Consider the following 16,895-nt stretch of genomic DNA (forward strand, 5'->3'; position numbering starts at 1 on the left):
TATTATACTTAAGGACTCTAATGTTGGGTATAAGTAGACTTAGAGTCTCCTATTACTCATTAGTAATTTGAACCCTTAACCAATATATGATGACCTTTTTGTTGTTTAGTTTTCAAGTCTATTTTTTTCTGCAGGCGTTAATATCTCTGTTAACTTCTGGCTTTTATTTTCATGGAATACCTCTTTACATTCTTTAATTTTCAGTCTGTGTATGCTTTGACAGTTGAAGTGTCTTACGGAGAACATATAGTTGGGTTTTTCTTTTTGTCTAAATCCAACAATTAAATTGTCTTTAGATTGAAGAATTTAATCTTATTAATACCAGAGGTAATTATTGTTAGGTACAAGGGTATTACTGCCATTTTTAATACTATCATTTTGTTTTTTTGTTCTTTAAAATATAGATCCTCAGTCCTTCCTTACTTCTTTCTTTGCAATCTGATGATTTTCTATAGTGGTATGCTTTTCTGCCTTTATCTTCATGTACCTAATGTGAGTTTTTGCCTTCTGGTTGTCATGAGGCATACAAAAAGTTACCTTTATTAGTCCAATTTAAGTTGCTAACAACTGGATTATAATTACCCTCATGATTGCTATAATGAATATCTGAGGCTGAGTACTTTGTAAAGAAAAGAGCTTTATTTAGTTCATAGTTTTGCAGGCTGAAGCTCCAAGATTGACAAGCTGGTGAAGAATTTCTGGCTGAGCCATATCATGCAAGATGGCTCCTGTTGGGCGTAGATGAAAAAGAGAAAGCTGATATAGTGAGAAAAGAAGCTCAAGAAGACAATGAGGAGATATTCTTGCTCTTTTTTAACAATCCTCGTCTAAGAACAAACCAGTCTCATGAAAACCCTCTCAATCCCTTCTCAGTCAGCAGCTCCATGATCCCCAACTAGGCTCATCACCTCATCATCTCTTCCCATCACTACATCAATCCCTTACCATCACTACCCCATCTCTTACCATAACTATACTAAGAGGCAAGCTTCTAACCCATAAACTCATGTGCCATTTAGCGCACACTCAAATCATATCCAAACCATAGCAATAACTCCAATTTCATACAAAAATTCTACATGTGTGACTCCTATTTCATGTGTTGATTTCACTTTACATATTTGTAAGATGTAGCCTACAGAAAATTATTATATCTATTATTTTAATAGTTTTATCTTTCAACCATCAAAGGTACGTGCAACTGACATATCACCATTAGAGTATTACAATATCCTAAATCGACCACTTATTTCCACTGGAGTTTTATACTTTCCTATGTTTTCATATTACTAAATAGCATTCTTTTCTTTCCACCTAAAGAAATCCCTTTATTGTTTCTTGTAAGGCAGGTCTGGTGGTGATGAACTCCCTCAGCTTCTGTTGCATGAAAAAAATCCTACCTCTCCATTTCTGAAGGTCAGCTTTGCTGAGTTTTCTTGATTGCTTCTTCTGGTCTTCAATTGATGTCTGCACATATAATGGGACAGTCACCTCTTCTATTCTTCATAATTGGTTTCTTCAGTGGTTACAAGGATGACAGCCAGGCGTGGTGCAAAAGCTCTAGCTCATGAATGTGAAAGAAGTGTAATCTTCATCCAGTAGTGTTAAAAATAAGAACAGCATTTGCAAAGCCTGCAGGGGTCCTCAGCAAGCAAGGTGGTAAGTATCCATAGGAGCAACAAGGGCTGTGGGGTCCACTGGCAATGAAGGCTTATGTCTTCCTGATTTCCTTTCCACCTGGGAGTAGTCAGCAGGACCTCTCTTGAATCTGGGTCCAGCTTACATGTTAACATGCCATTGGCAATGATGCCTAATGTATGGTATCTGTGCACCAGCCATAGAGCATAGGTATGGATTATAGGTATGGATCATGTCTTCAGGGTCTGGAATGGAACTCAAGTCTAGGGTATGGGCACTCCACTGCCACACTGGTTAACAATGTATAAGCTATTACTTACTACTTGTAGAAAACCCTGGGGCTGAGGTCTAGAACACCAGTACATGTAGAGCCACGGCAGCTCTGGGATTTAGGTCTCAGGCTGACTTACTGTGGTAGTAGAAAGATATGGAGCACACACATGTACAGAGAACAGCACAGCTTCAGGGTTTATAGTGCAGAATATCTCATAATGGCAGTGGCATTGTTTTCTAAGGTGTAAGTTCACAACGATCTTCTGGAGTACAGGGAGTGAGCAGGCATGCAATGTTCGTAAGTGCAGGTGCTCACCAGATGTTTTCAACACTGATGTCTATAGTACAAGTACATACAAAGGGATGAGGTTCTAAGGCTCAGGCTGAGGCTAGCCAACAGCTGTGGTGACTCTGGTGGTGAAGACGAACATGAACCTGGTACAGTCACATTGTCAAGGTTTGGAATATGGACATATGTAAAACAGACACAAACGCAGGATGTGGCTGTCAAAGCTCTCTAGGGTCTGGGTTATTTGTGACTTGGGAAGGGTCATAGCCCTGATCTTGGGCAGCACATTATTCTCTCAACAAGGTTTCTATAGCGACATCATGCTCACCAACTGTGATGGCTGTTAATCATCTTAGTGGCAAAAGCAGGTGCAGGGGCTGGGAAGGTGGCTCAGTGGTAGAGTGAGTGCCTAGCATTCATGAAGCCCTGAGTTCGATTCCTCAATAACACATAAACAGAAAAAGCTGGAAATGGGGCTATGGCTCAAATGATAAAGAGTGCTAGCCATGAGCAAAAGAAGCTCAGGGACAGTGTCCAGACCCTGAGTTCAAGACCCAGGACTGGCAAAAATAAATAAATAAATAAATAAAGTGTGAGATATCTGCAGACCAGAACATTGCTGGTTTCCATCACCTTTTTGGTTGTTAGCCTTCTTCAGATGCCCTGTGAGTTCCAATCTTCCCACTATCCTTTCTGTGAATTTCCCCCTCCTCTGTGTTCCTTTGATTCTTAAAAGAAACCCTTGTGCATCCCAAAACTATTTTCACTAATGAATGTGACTATTTCTTAGTTGGGGCATGCATAAAAATCAGTATTTACTGCTACATTCATCATCTTAGTGGTACCACCTTGAAGACTATGCTTGCTTATCAAAACTAGGAAAAATGGTTATTTCCTCAAGAATAAAATTACAATGTGCATAAACACTGCAAAGTGGCCTTTATTTGCTATTCCATTTTCCCCATATTCCACCTGAAGTCTTTGCACATAGCATAGCCTTGGAGCTTGAAGAACCAGGCTAAAAATCCCAATCTGCTATTCACTAGCATTAAGCAGTAAACAAATTCAGTAAGCACATAATATTACAATTTTATGTGAGAAATGGCTTTTCTTTACATGAAATAACCCTATTTTAACTGTTACTTTCCTCAAAGACATTCAGATATTAACTAACAAATTTCTTTTTTTGCTGTTAATCTATTTCCCAATTACAATTTAGAAATCGCAATTCTCTTATTTTCTTCCCAAAAAACAGAAAAAGTGTCATTGAAATAACTGAATTATTTTTCACTTCACTTTTTTGTGCTCCTTTTAAGTAAAATAAAATCAAACTTGTCTCATTTGAGAAATGTGGAAAATAAAAAATTAATGCAAAGACAATTTGTAACTTTCACATGATACAACCGTAAAAGTACTTCCATTTGCAACTTATTTGGCTGCTATCAATCTGTTTCTCTTTGGATTTTATCCTTCTGTCCTTTATCAAAAGAAAATACTAGGTAACTGGCTTGTTAAGACACCCAGCTTCACAATATCGAAGATATCTAGTAAACATATTATCTAAGATCACATTACTTGAGAAATTCTTTTTACAGATTAATGGCTGATTTTAATTCTGTTATTTCCCTCAGAGATACCCAGGCACACAACAGCAAAGCAAACAAATCTATGAATTTTCATTTCTGTGGAGTTGTTTTTTAATCTGGAAAGATTTACCTAAACAAAAATTCTTTCCTTTTTAGTGAATATCTAAATCTGTTATAAAAAATTTCTTATCAAGTTTGACAACTAATATATCTAAATATAACTTCAATAATTCGTGTGTGTGTGTGTGTGTCAGTCCTGAAGCTTGAACTCAGACCTAGGCATGGTCCTGGAACTATTGTGTTTAATAGCACTCTACTATGTAAGCCACAGCTCCAGTTAGAGCTTTTTTGGTGGTTAACTAGAGATAAGAGTCTCATTGACTTTCCAGCCCATGCTGATTCTCAGATCTCAGCCTCCTGAGTAGCTAGAAGTAGCTAGAATTATAGGTGTGAGCCACTGGCACCTGGCCAAAATTTTAATATGCACAAAGATAAACCTGGGGAAATGCTAAGTTTTCCTAGTGTATATCCTAGAAGAAACAGGTCATTACTCCTCAGAGAAAAGAATTGCTGACATTCTAAGGATTTACTACCAGATGAGAAATAACCAGGCTCTTCTCAGTTCAACGACCCAACCAAACCCTCATATTTAACCAGTCTGGCCTAGAACTTCCAGCATCTGTATTTGACTGAAGGTTTTGTTGTTGCAGGAGCCTGATCTGCTACCCAAATGGCAGAATGGTAGTGCCAGGGAAGCACCCGCAATCCTTAACTTACAGAACCTGTTACAAAATGTACCCTTGATCCTTCTCTCTCAAACAGATAGCACTGAGGCATACATTTTACCCTGGTTCCTTCCAGAAATAATAAGCTGTAGTCTAACTGTATTGCACAAAGCTCATGGAACTCATAAAGGTTATAGACCATGATAGACAATTTGCTCCATGAAAGTTAGAGTGTGTAACTTTAACTAAGCATCACTATCCCACAATACTGTGAAATTTGGGAAATTATGTAACCACTTAATAAAAATTTTGAAAAAAAAATAAGCTCTAGTCTTCCACAGTAATCAATAGCTTGATAGTTTTCATCTTTCACTACCTCACTACAAACTGGTATTTTATACTTATTACTTCATCTAATTATCTCCTACATTATTTAAGGTAGACTAAAGAACAGGAGTCTAGAACAGGAAAAAACAAACCTTGCTCAGTATCGTAGAGCAAGCCATGATTTTAACAGTTCTTTCCAGAACTTCAGCTTCTTGACTTGAGCTTCTTCTATATAGAACACATTTCCATTCATATTATAAACCTACATATAATTTACCTCAAACTTAGAAAAAACACAAATTCCACTTATTATCCTTTCTAAGAGAAAGCAACTTGCTTTTCTTCAGTGCACCAGAGCTTCTCAAACAAGTTATTTTTAAATTTTACCAACAATGTTATAATGAAGCTATTGATTGCCTACCTTTTTGGAGGAAAAGGAAAAGTCAACAAAATACTTCTAAAAACAACAGTGATGATAATGTCTAATAAAAATGCTTTCCAATCGCAAAACAACAACAGAAAAACCATTCCTTCTCAGCTAAAAGCCCAAACAAAAGTAGAAGGTATACAATAATAATATATTTACATTAAATAAGATACATTTTATCAATTTTTAAAATAAAATGTTAAATATATAATAAAACAATTACTTTAAAATGTTCATATTTAAGTATACTTTATTAATTTATTGAACATATTTTCATGAATGGCCTACATATGAAAGCTATTTGTTGTAGATAGTTTGGCATTAGAATCAAAGGAAGGAAAAGTAACATGAGTTAAAGATAAAGCATACATACACTAAAATCCACAGATAATCAAGTCCTTTATATAAAATGGCATAGTTGATCAAACTTGACTCATACCTGAAATCTTAGCTATTCAGGAGGCTGAGATCTGATGATCCATTTCAAAGCCAGGCTAGGTAGACAAGTCTGAGAGATTTTTTTTGGGGGGGGAAGTCCGGTTGTGGGGCCTGAACTCTGGGCCTGGGCGCTGTCCCTCAGCTCTTCAGCTCAAGGCTAGCACTCTACCACTTGAGCCATAGCACCACTTCTGGCTTTTCCTGCATATGTGGTGCTGAGGAATTGAACTCAGGGCCTCATGCATGCTAGACAAGCATTCTACCGCTGAGCCACCTTCCCAGCCCCAAGTCTGAGAGATTCTTATATCCAGTTAACTCACAAAGAGCCAGAGTTGGAGGTGTGGCTCAATTGGTGGAATGACAGCCTTAAGTGAAAAAGCTAAGCAACTGTACAATGCCCTCAGTTCAAAACCAATGCTTAGGAATTAATTAACTAAATGGCATACTGTTTGCATATAATTCATTTATATTTTCCCAGATACTTTAAATCATTTATCACCTCTTTTTACCTAGAGTGTAAATGCTATATAAATAGCTGTTTTATTATGTTGTTTAGGTTATAATGTCAATCTGTACATGTTCAAAATAGATGCAATTTGTGTGTGTGTTGAAGGGGCAGGGCTTGAACTAAGGGCGTGGACTCTGACTCTGAGCATTTTTTTGTTAAGGCTAGTATTCTACAACTTGAGACATAGTTCCACTTCTGGAGATATGAGTCACATAGACTTGGAACTGCAATGTTTACATTTCATCCTTCCTGAGTCACTAGGATTACAGGTCTGAACTACTTACTGGCACCCAGCTACATGATTCTTTTTGGTTGTTAGATCTAGTTTATGGATACAGACGGCCAACTGTATATTCAGGAATTTCAGGCTGCCAAGCCCAATTTTTCATAATCCATGCACTACAGACACTATATATACAAATACAGAAAATTCATTCATTCACTCAACAAATAACAAACAGTAACTACATAAAGGACAACACTGAACAGTGTGTATATAAGAGTAGCGCTTGCCTTCAAATTGCCTAAAATTAATTTGAGCCAACTTTAGTATTTGCCACTCTAGACCTTATGAACTTAAGTTGAGAAGTCTTCATCTTCAGTCAAGATAATAAAAATTGAATTATGTTAGTATGCCCTTAAAGATCATTCATTTAGGTGTTTTTTATGTTTTATATTCATCTTCATTTAAAAAATAAGTTTTTACAAATGTAGAAAATAAAAATAAACTTTAAAACATATCCAAGCCAAGAGCTGGTGGTTCACTCCTGTAATGCAAGCTACTCAGGAGGCTGAGATTTGAGGATTGCAGTTCCAAGCCAGGCCCAAGCAGCAAAGTCGATGAGACTTATTTTCTCAAGTAGTAGAGCACTAGCCTTGAGCAAAAACGCTTGGGGTCAGAGCCCAGGCCCTGAGTTCAAGCCTCAGCAACAGCACAAAAATAAAAGAACCCATTAAATAATTCTAACTTAAGAAAACAGAAACCATTTTATATTCACTACAAAATATACAAATGAGGGGCAGGGGACAAAATATACAATTAGGTAATAGATTATCAGCCAATGAGCAAAAGCATCAGATACTGAGTTGGAGTCCAGGTCTCAGGCCAAAGTTTTTTTGTTTGTTTGTTTGTTTTTTTAGTTTAAACACATACACACACACACACACAAAACTATAAAATTGTGTTCTTTGTCCTCGAAATTCACTCAAACTTCAAAATTAACAGAATGCTGAAGAATAACTTTTTGTTATGTGTGTGTGTGAGCATGTGCGCACACACATGAGAGCACGTGCATGCACATGCACGCACACGCTCATGCCAGGGCAGGACCTGAACTCAGGGCTTTGTTCTCTTATTCAGCTCTCTTATCAGTGGCTGCCATTCTATCACTTGAGCCATCTCCAGACCAGTATTCTGCAGGTTAGCTGAAGACAGTCTCACAAATTTTTCTGTCTGGGCTGGAAATAGATACTTAAGTCTCAAGTGAATGTCCAAAAAGACAAATACCATGAATGTTTTGCTCACAAAACAGTGTGTCTAGCATATGAAAACATTCAATAGGTATCTTAAAACTGACATTACAAAAATTGATTTGAGTTAGTAAATGACAAAGCTGAAAGCTATAATTACAATAAATACATAGTTTGTTAATGAGAAGTATCAGGTGAATTCACATGTAATATCAACTCAGTGATTTCCCCAAACCAATGATGTTTTCTTAAATGCATTGGATTTTTAGTTTCTTTTATTTATATTGACTAAAACATGTAAGCAAAGACTTAGGTCTTTATTACATCAGTAGTAAGGAAATGCTTATATACAGCTAGTAGAATTAACAGGCCTGTGCGAGTTTTCCCTAGACAGAACACCTGAATACCTTAAAGTAAGATGTGCAGTCAGCCCTCCATAACTATGGGTTCTACACCTACAGATTCAATCAACCACAAATAAATGTTTAAGGTAGGAGTCAGTGTTTCAGACCTATAATCCTAGCTACTCAGGAGGCTAAAATCTGAGGATCACAGTTTGAAGGCTGCCTAGGCAAAAAAGTCTGTGGGACTCTGATGTCCAATTAAGTACACACACAAAAAAGTAGTGGAGTTGTGACTCAGTGGTAGAGTGCTAGTTTTAAGCAAAAAAGCTCAGGAAAACTCCCAGATTCGAACTAAGTTCAGCCCAGAACCCGAACCAAAAAGAAAAAGGAAAAAAAATACACATTCAGAAAAAAAAATGCATATGTATGGATGTTTTTCTTGTAGTTATTGCTTACAGTCCAGTACTGACAACTATTGCACAGCGTCTGCTATGTATTACGTTTTATGAGCACGCTAGATGATTTCAAAGTATACTGAAGGATTATGTAGGTATAAATAGTGCCCTTTTTTTTTTTTTTTTGGTCGGTCATGGGGCCCGAACGCTAGGCTGGGCGCTGTCCTTCAGCTCTTCAGCTCAAGGCTAGCACTCTACCACTTGAACTATAGTGCCACTTCTGGATTTTTCTGTTTATATGGTGCTGAGGAATCGAAACCAGGCCTCATGCATGTAAGTCAAGCACTCTACCACTGAGCCTCCTTCCCAGTCCAAATACAGCACTTTTATATATGAGACTTGAGCATCTGTGCATTGTCATAAGCAGAAGGTCCTGAAACCATCTTTGACAGATCTGACTCACACAACAGGTTAGCAAATGAAATATTTTACAAGAGCAAAATTTTATATAACTTATAAAACTTTTAAACTTTATAAAACTTATTATAGTGTAAAGATTTTAGAAAGCCTAAATCCCTTTAAAATACCTTGAAACCAATATAATTGCTACTATATACGGAACAGAAAAAGGGCTAATAATAATTTTGCACTTACACTGCCATATTTTTTCTAATGGTATATTCATCCAAATCGTCATCAGAGCTGCTATCAGTTGCATCAGAATCCAGACCCTCTTCAACATGAGACAATAGCCCTGTAGCAGATAGTGCAAATCTTTGGATTTCTGCAGCTGTACACCGAGCAAGGCCATTTTTTGTATCATCCCACAACTTATTCTCTGTAGTCAATACGTTGACTTCTGGCTTAATTTCAGTGTGTTCAGGTAAACTTTTATCCAAAAGTGTGGTAGGTTCATGAAAGATCTTCATCTGGGGTAGCTTATGTTTCATAGAAAATTTCATTTGCTGACCATAGTGTTTAACAACATGCTTTGCCAGGAGCATTTGCAAATGTTTCTGAGTTCTTCTAGCCTGGCTAAGTAAAATTTTCTGTTTGCTTACACAATGAAGTAAACGAGCATTCACTTCCTCCTCTTTTTCAGCAGCTGAAGAACTAATAGGCACATTTAAGTGGCCAGGTCCCATTTTCTTTTGAGTACAGTGCAATAAACCTTTTTTAATCTCAGTATCAGCAACTTTATCCAAAAGTGCATTCTTTTGGTACCATTTACAGTTTTGTAGTTGTATTTTATCTACATTAGTGTCTTTGGTTAGATTTGAATCCAAAACAATTTGTATATCTTTTGTGCATTGGCTTGAAGTATCTGATAGAAGTTCCTTTTTTACGAACTCTTCAGAATGAGAATGACAGATTTTGCTGAGCTGAATGTTGCTGCCATTACACAGTATGTTTTTCAGTTTATTGCAGTTGGACTCCCCTGATTTCTTTTGTTTACAATTCTCATTGTATTTATTTAATGAAGTATTAGAGCTCATTAAAAGAACTGTCTGGTAATGTTTTGAAGCCTGGGGGGAGCCAAAATGTTTTAAATTCACAAAGTTTGCATTAAGAGTAGGTTCAGGAGTCGGAAATCCCAGCATCTGAGAGAAAGTGTCTCCCTTCAGCTTTTCATCTACAGTTCTTGGACTTTCCATACACAGCATCTTGTCAGACTCCATGGTACTGGGCAAAGATGAAAAGCAGATACCTTTTGCTGTTGCCTCCCTCAGAGCTGGGGTCATGGCGATTCCTGCAGATAATTACTGGAAACCTAAAATATAAAAATAAATTATCAAAACTAGAAAAAAAAATCCCATGCCCTTTGGCTAAGGGCAACACTTCTTGTTTCTGATTACAACTGGAATGGAACCAAACACCTCCTTTTGTATCCCAAATTCCAATACTATTTCAATGAGGACTAAGCTATTATTATGCACTCTATGAGGCAAATATTCAAAACGCCAATTAAAGTTGCACCCTAATTGCCTAAAGTTATAGCTCAGTAGTGTAGTGTTTACCTAGCTAGCATGAGGCTCTGGGCTCAACTCCCAGTGTTGAAGAAACAGCTGCACACTCCCACAATAAGTGACTGACAAATAATTGTGGATATAATTACACCCGTTTTTGTTTAATAAAAGTCAAAAAGGAAAAAGTTCCAATTTGGAGTCCCATAATTATACATGAAAATACGACTCAAAACTTCCATTTCTGAATTTAAGCTTCACAACCTGAATACTAGTAATAAAAAGAACTGTAATATACTAAATAATCTCTTCCTAAGTAGAACTAACTGAACTCAAAAACATATGTTAACAGGTGTTAAAAAAAAGTTAATTTATATATAGTGCATAATCTACAATATGTATACATTTTTCCTGAAAATAGGCAATTTTTTCTTCTCACAATAGTCACCAAGTTATTATTGTTAATGAATAGTCACCAAGTTATTATTGTACCATGCATTATTGATGTCTGAAAAAGTAGTGGAGATTGTGTCAGATAATCATTAAACATTACTCCTATACTGAAATAAACTGCATTAAATTTTATCAGAAGTGTGAAACCATATATATGATTTGCCAAAAAAATAAGCAAATACCACCAAAAATCATGAACCCTAAATATTTAGTGAAACATTCTACATGATTAAAAACTGTCTTATAGATATCTAATATTCTATAATTATGACATTTCTTAATTATGTTTTAACCCAAGATAGCTAATAGACATTTAAATAGCTACATTTAAATATGTATGCCATATTGTATGTTACCAGATGCTAGCTTTAACTCTATTCCTTTCATTTCTATTTCTATAAAAACTAGCACAAATGACAAGAAACAAAAAAGACACAAAAATATCTGTAAAAAAAAAAAAAAAGCATTGCCAACAGGTTCAAAGCAAGTAGTCTAAGATTCCTATAGCAAATGTAAAAGATAAATATTAGCATCCAAGATACATAAAGACCTCCTTCAAAGCATAAAGAATAGAACAATGAGGTACTTTAAAGACAATGACATCTAAAAATGGGTCATTATATATGTAGTCAATCATAGAAGTAATAAGGTTAAAAAAAGCAACAGTCAAGTTTTCCCACACCAAACTGACAAAAATGCTTCAAGTCTGAAAACTTCTGACACTATAATTTGGCCTAAAGTGGAAAATGGTTATAAGTTAATATATGTTACATATTCCAAATAACTTTTGATAATTTCTAAAGAAAGACTAAAAGTGTACTAATCTTGTCTTTATATAGTTTGAGTTGAAACTGATAATCTAAGAAGAATCACTTCCTCATGTAAATGAATGTATTAAAGATCCAGATGTATTAAATAGCCCTGATTTGTCATCCCTTAAAATACTGCTCAATGATTTTTATTATGATGTATATTCTAGAATGCATATATATATTTTACATAGTCCACAGAAAGTATTCTACCCATTTTTATCCCTAAAATTAAATTTATTCTCTTAACTGTAAATGGATAAACCCACTTATCTTAAACACAGAGCAGTAAAACTAGAATATAAGCACCAAAAAGAAAGCAGTTACCATTAAAGTAAAAAAACAAAATAAAAACCCTATCAACGGTACTTTGAGAAAGGGTAGAACCCTAAAGTATGTTTAAATCTTAAATTATTTCCACATTTTTAAACTTAAATGTTTCAAATGGCTAACAAATGCTATTAAGAAACAGAAAGACAAAGACAAGTCAATTTAGCAAAAGGTAAGATCTGTTTTTAAAAATTACTAACATATAAGGCAAATAAACTTTTCTAAAAAAATCGAATACAACATGAGAAGGAATTTACACTAGTACAATTTATTCTTTTAAAAAAATAGAATTTAAGGAAGCTAGATGATAAACTAGTGTTTTCAAAGGTTCTTTATGCCTTTTGAAAGGATATTCACAATTTACAGCAGAAACCACTGCAGTAATTGGCATGACCAGGGTACAGTCAGCTCAGTACTTTGTAGTCAATGATGTTTATAAGCAAGACTATCTTCCACTTTTAAAACTATGCCTAAAAAGGAATTCTCTTTGAAGACTAAAGGAATTTAATTGAAGATAAAGCCACTTGTGTGGCCACAGAACACATCAAACAGATCATACTTCAAGCAGAATTATTACTATTTAGTTATAGTGCATGAGTCATAGGAATATAAACAGCTACTTTTTTCTGCGTAGGTCAATTTGATGCAGAAATTTATATGTAAATGTAAAAATTTACCTCTGCTCAGTCTACTTATTTTGGCTCAAATTTAAGATGTGGCTAAACACTGATTAATGACCTACTACCAAATACAAATGTTCGCTTCCAAAAAGTAAAATACTGAAAAATTCCGAATTTTACAAAGGAAGCCATAACTTACAAACAAAAAGTTATTATTTAAAAATATTAACAGAGCTACAATATTACAAACTAGTGTTTACATCCATTTCTAAGAACTAAAAAGTAACTTCTAGTATTAAGTTTCCCACTATGAATTATCCTCAATTTTCATTCTACACTATCAATTACACTACCATTTTCATTAACATTTTCTGGGTGTTTATGGTTAGGGAATAAGGAGTCTGGCTCAGTAAAATAGCCATTTAGGATAAAATTTAAAAGAAAAGTAGAACTCTTTTACAAATGATTTGCTTCCTTTGTTCTTCTAAATCTAACATAATGAAAATAATGTAGGATTGCACTTATGACACCGGGCTATGTTTATGTACAATATTCCATTACATATCAAAATGCAGTAATGACTAAGGACAGTCAGGAAATTGGTTGCTATTTCCCCAATAGCGGTCATTTGTGTGGCAATCAGTCTCATTGTTTGCCATTTATAATTTGACAAACCCAATTAGTATCAAACTTAAGTGCAATCTTAAATCTGAAGGAAGTTGCTTTCTGTCTCCTTCAACTAACATCTAATAATGTGCAAACTTAAAAAGTCATTGAGATAACTGAATGAATACACCAAAAATATAATAAAACAGGAATTATATATTACTGATAGATTTTATGTAGCAAATTAGAAAACAAATGATTTTATAGAAAATAACAGGTGGGCTGCCAAAAGCAGTCTGAAATAAACCAATGAAATGTAGACACTAAGGTTTTGTGGGGTTTTTTTTGCTTTTCTCAAACCTAAGGGCTACCACTAGGATGATCAGTGAGAAATCTAATCACATTAGAAGATAAAGGAAAAACTGAAGTGAAATAGTTTAAGTTAAAATAAATGGATTAAGGGGCTGGGAAAGTGGCTCAGTGGTAGAGCGCTTGCCTTGCATGCTCAAAGCCCTGGGTTCGATTCCTCAGCACCACATAAGCAAAAAGAAAAAAGCCGGAAGTGGCACTGTGGCTCAAGTGGTAGAGTGCTAGCCTTGAGCTGAAGAGCTGAGGGACAGCGCCCAGGCCAAAAGTCAAGGCCCACAACCGGACCAAAAATAAATAAATAAATAAATAAATGGATTAAGGAGAATTGGAGGAAGTACTTGGATAATACAGGGGTTGGACAATGTGAGATTACAGAATTTTTCTAAGATCAATGAAGTCCCACGTGAACAGAAGAAATAGTCAAATTAATCATTACATTGTACATTAAAAGGTACTTCCAAATTATAAAAAAACCGCAAAAGAGTACAACTAGCTACTTGGGAAAAAGACATCAGGAAGATGGAAGTTCAAGACAAGTTGACACACACATCTCAACAGATAAGCCAGGTGTGGAAGCAAGTCACCTGTCTTCCCAATTACAAGGGGAAACACAGGTAAGAAAATCACAGTCTGAGGCAGGCCCTGTGCAAAACCAAGAAACCCTACCCCCAAAATAGCTAAAGTGCCTGTGTAACCAATGTGAGTCCCTGCATTCAAAACAAAGCACTGCCACTCCCCCCTCCCAAAAAAAAAGGCAAAAACAATTTCTTGATCTTTCATGGATAAGAGTTAAATATTAATAGCCAATTGGCAAATATTTACTGTTTACCCACTATGTGATTTGCAACATACCAAATATGAAACTACCTTATAGTAAAGTAGGAAATAGGATATACCCTATCTACCTAGAGAAAAACTCTTAATGCAAATTAAAGCATAGTGTTTCATCTTAAAGCTAATACTGGATGACGAACCCAAGTGTCAGATGTTCATACCACTATGAGGATAAGCCAATATAATATTCTGGGAAGCAACTTGGGGGTACTACAAGGACTTAAAAGGCAACAAGAAAAACAGATTCTGACCCAGAAATTATTCTCCAAAGGGAAGAGAGAAACTTGAAAGATTTTTTTGTAAAAGGCTACTTAATGAAATTCTGAAATTTAAAGTTGCGAACATTAGAAACATCCTTACCAGTAGTAAAAAAAAAAAAAAAACCTAAATACAATAGTTAAGTGATGAAATGTTAAGAAGCTATTAACGTTTTTCAAAGAATATTGAATGGTATGGGAATGTTTGAGTTGCAACTAAATGAAAATACTGCGTGATTCCAGTTTTAGGAAAACATATACAGTATTTAAGAAAATATGAATTACCCTAATTTTCCTATTTGTACTTTTCTCTACTGGCCAAATAATGTTAAGATTTAATGAAATGATCGTTCCTTGAAAAGGCACATATCGCTATGAGAAATTAAAACGTAAAAGTCAGTGTCACAAAACTGGCCTCGGCTAAGACTTTCACATTTAAAAACCCCTCTGGGAAGGCTGGTGAAGCAAAGCAATGATAACTTTATGTGAGGAACTGGTGGCGGACCCTGACATTCATTTTAACGAAGCGGAAACTGAAGGAAAAGCAACCTTCCCAGTTCACAGCACATTCTGCAGAAAATCAGAGCTCTCCTGCGTGATACTCCTGGGTTTCCATTCGGCCAACAGGCAGGCTCTTTAAAAACCGCCTTGGTAGCACGGCACCGGGTGACTTCTGCTCCTGCAGTGCTGGCAAGCACCACGGTTAACTTTTTCTGACGTGGGGCACTGCATCTCCCTAACCATTTTCTTCGGGCCAGGGTCGTATGTATCATGACACAGTGCACGTGAGGAAGGGGATCTGGGACCGGCGGACGTCGGACTGGCCTGGGACCCTCCGGCCACCACGCCGCGTCCCCAACGCCCAGCTCGTCTCCAGTTAGTATCTGGTGGAGCGCGAATTTCTCCCCCATCCAGAAAACGGCCGGTTTTCTCGGGCGGAATTCAACAATAACTTTCGGAGAGGTCCGGGGGCTCGCGATCGGGCCGCACCCGGCTGGGGTTTTCTCTCCGTTGGGGGGCGGGGTGGGGGGGGGAGAAGGGAGCGATCCTAAGAACCCAAACCCAACTCCGCGCAAAGCTCAGCCAACAGGTCCAGGAAGGACCGGGGAAGCCAGTTTCTTGGATCTCGCCAGGGCCAGCCTTCCCAGATTTGGGGAATTAAAAACAAAAACTGGAAAACACACCAGGTTTCCGCGGCTGGAGAGTGGGGGGGGGGGTTAAAAAACAACAGCAACAACACCGCGAACACCAACCCCTGCGGGAGCCCCCGACTGGAGGAGGGCAGCGCGGGCAGGAGCCCCCCGCGGCTGCGGGCCCCGGGTCGGCGGCGGCTCCGTCCCCCGCCCCGTTCCCTGCGGTTTCGGGAACCACCCGAGCATCGCCTGGCACTTCTTCCTCCCAACCACCACACACGTTCTCAGTTTTTCCAGGAAGACCGGTCGCGGTCCCGGCGCGGGCAGCGACACCGACTCCTCGCACACGTCAAACCAACGTCTGCCCGAGGCAGAGTACAAGATCAAGACCGAGGGTCCCGGCTCACGCCGGCTCACGCCGCCCCGCCCCGCCCCGGCGCCGCCCCGCACACAGCCCACCACCACGCCAAGCCTGGGGCGAGGCGGCGGCCGCTCGGGCGAGGGGCGGGCCCCGGAGACCACGTGTGCCGCCTTCTGCGCACGCGCCGGCCAAAACAAAAGGGAGGCCTGCCAGGCCCCTCCCCCTCCCCACGTGACCCGGCCCTGGGCCCACCCCCGGCCCGCCCCGCCCTCCAGCCCTTCCCTCCGCTCCCCTCCCCGCCGCTCCTGCCAAGGCTGTTAGATTTAGCCGTTTAAATTTGGCTGTGGTCCGACCCCTGCCCTGGAGCGCGATCCGTGTGCCGGGGCCCGGAGTCCAACAGCCCAGAGGATTCGGGGAACGAGGGGGCTGCCGGTGGGTCGCCGGGCCCGCGAGTCCCCCCAGCGGTCCCGTCCGCTCTCCCCGCCCCGCGCTGCCTCGGTCCCCGGCCGAGACCCACCCCCGTCAGCCCGCCGCTGAGACGCCGGCCACTCGCCTGCTGGGGCGCCCTGGCTCCCCTCCGCCGCCGCACCTTCGGTCCGGCCGTGGTGGGGGCTGCTGAGGTGATCTCTAGCTGCCCGCCCGCCTCCCCCCACCCGGGGCGCCGCTGCCGCCTCTCCAGAGCGCGCCCCGCTCCCGCCCGGGCCGCCGCCGCTGCCGCCGCGGTTTAACAGTCCGCCCG

At 38.7% G+C, this 16,895-nt stretch overlaps 1 protein-coding gene across 3 annotated transcripts in view; it reads right to left on the reverse strand.

The window, feature by feature from the left end:
* The window catches only part of Kansl1l (KAT8 regulatory NSL complex subunit 1-like), a 104,864-nt gene extending 88,099 nt beyond the window's left edge, over nt 1-16,765 (reverse strand). Inside the window, exons 1-2 of one of the 3 annotated variants that reach the window (XM_013009123.1) lie at nt 16,746-16,765; nt 9,075-10,191 (exon numbers count right to left, since the gene is read on the reverse strand). In XM_013009123.1, coding sequence (XP_012864577.1) covers nt 9,075-10,162 — 1,088 coding nt within the window. In that variant the 5' untranslated portion in view covers nt 10,163-10,191; nt 16,746-16,765. Of the gene's footprint in view, nt 1-9,074; nt 10,250-16,745 lie in introns of those variants that run through there. The other 2 variants (XM_013009142.1, XM_013009133.1) reach the window with 2 other exon arrangements.
* Nucleotides 16,766-16,895: the final 130 nt, after the last annotated feature.

This window comes from Dipodomys ordii, unplaced genomic scaffold (genome assembly GCF_000151885.1).
Source record: "Dipodomys ordii isolate 6190 unplaced genomic scaffold, Dord_2.0 Scaffold1, whole genome shotgun sequence".
Classification (NCBI taxonomy): domain Eukaryota; kingdom Metazoa; phylum Chordata; class Mammalia; order Rodentia; family Heteromyidae; genus Dipodomys; species Dipodomys ordii.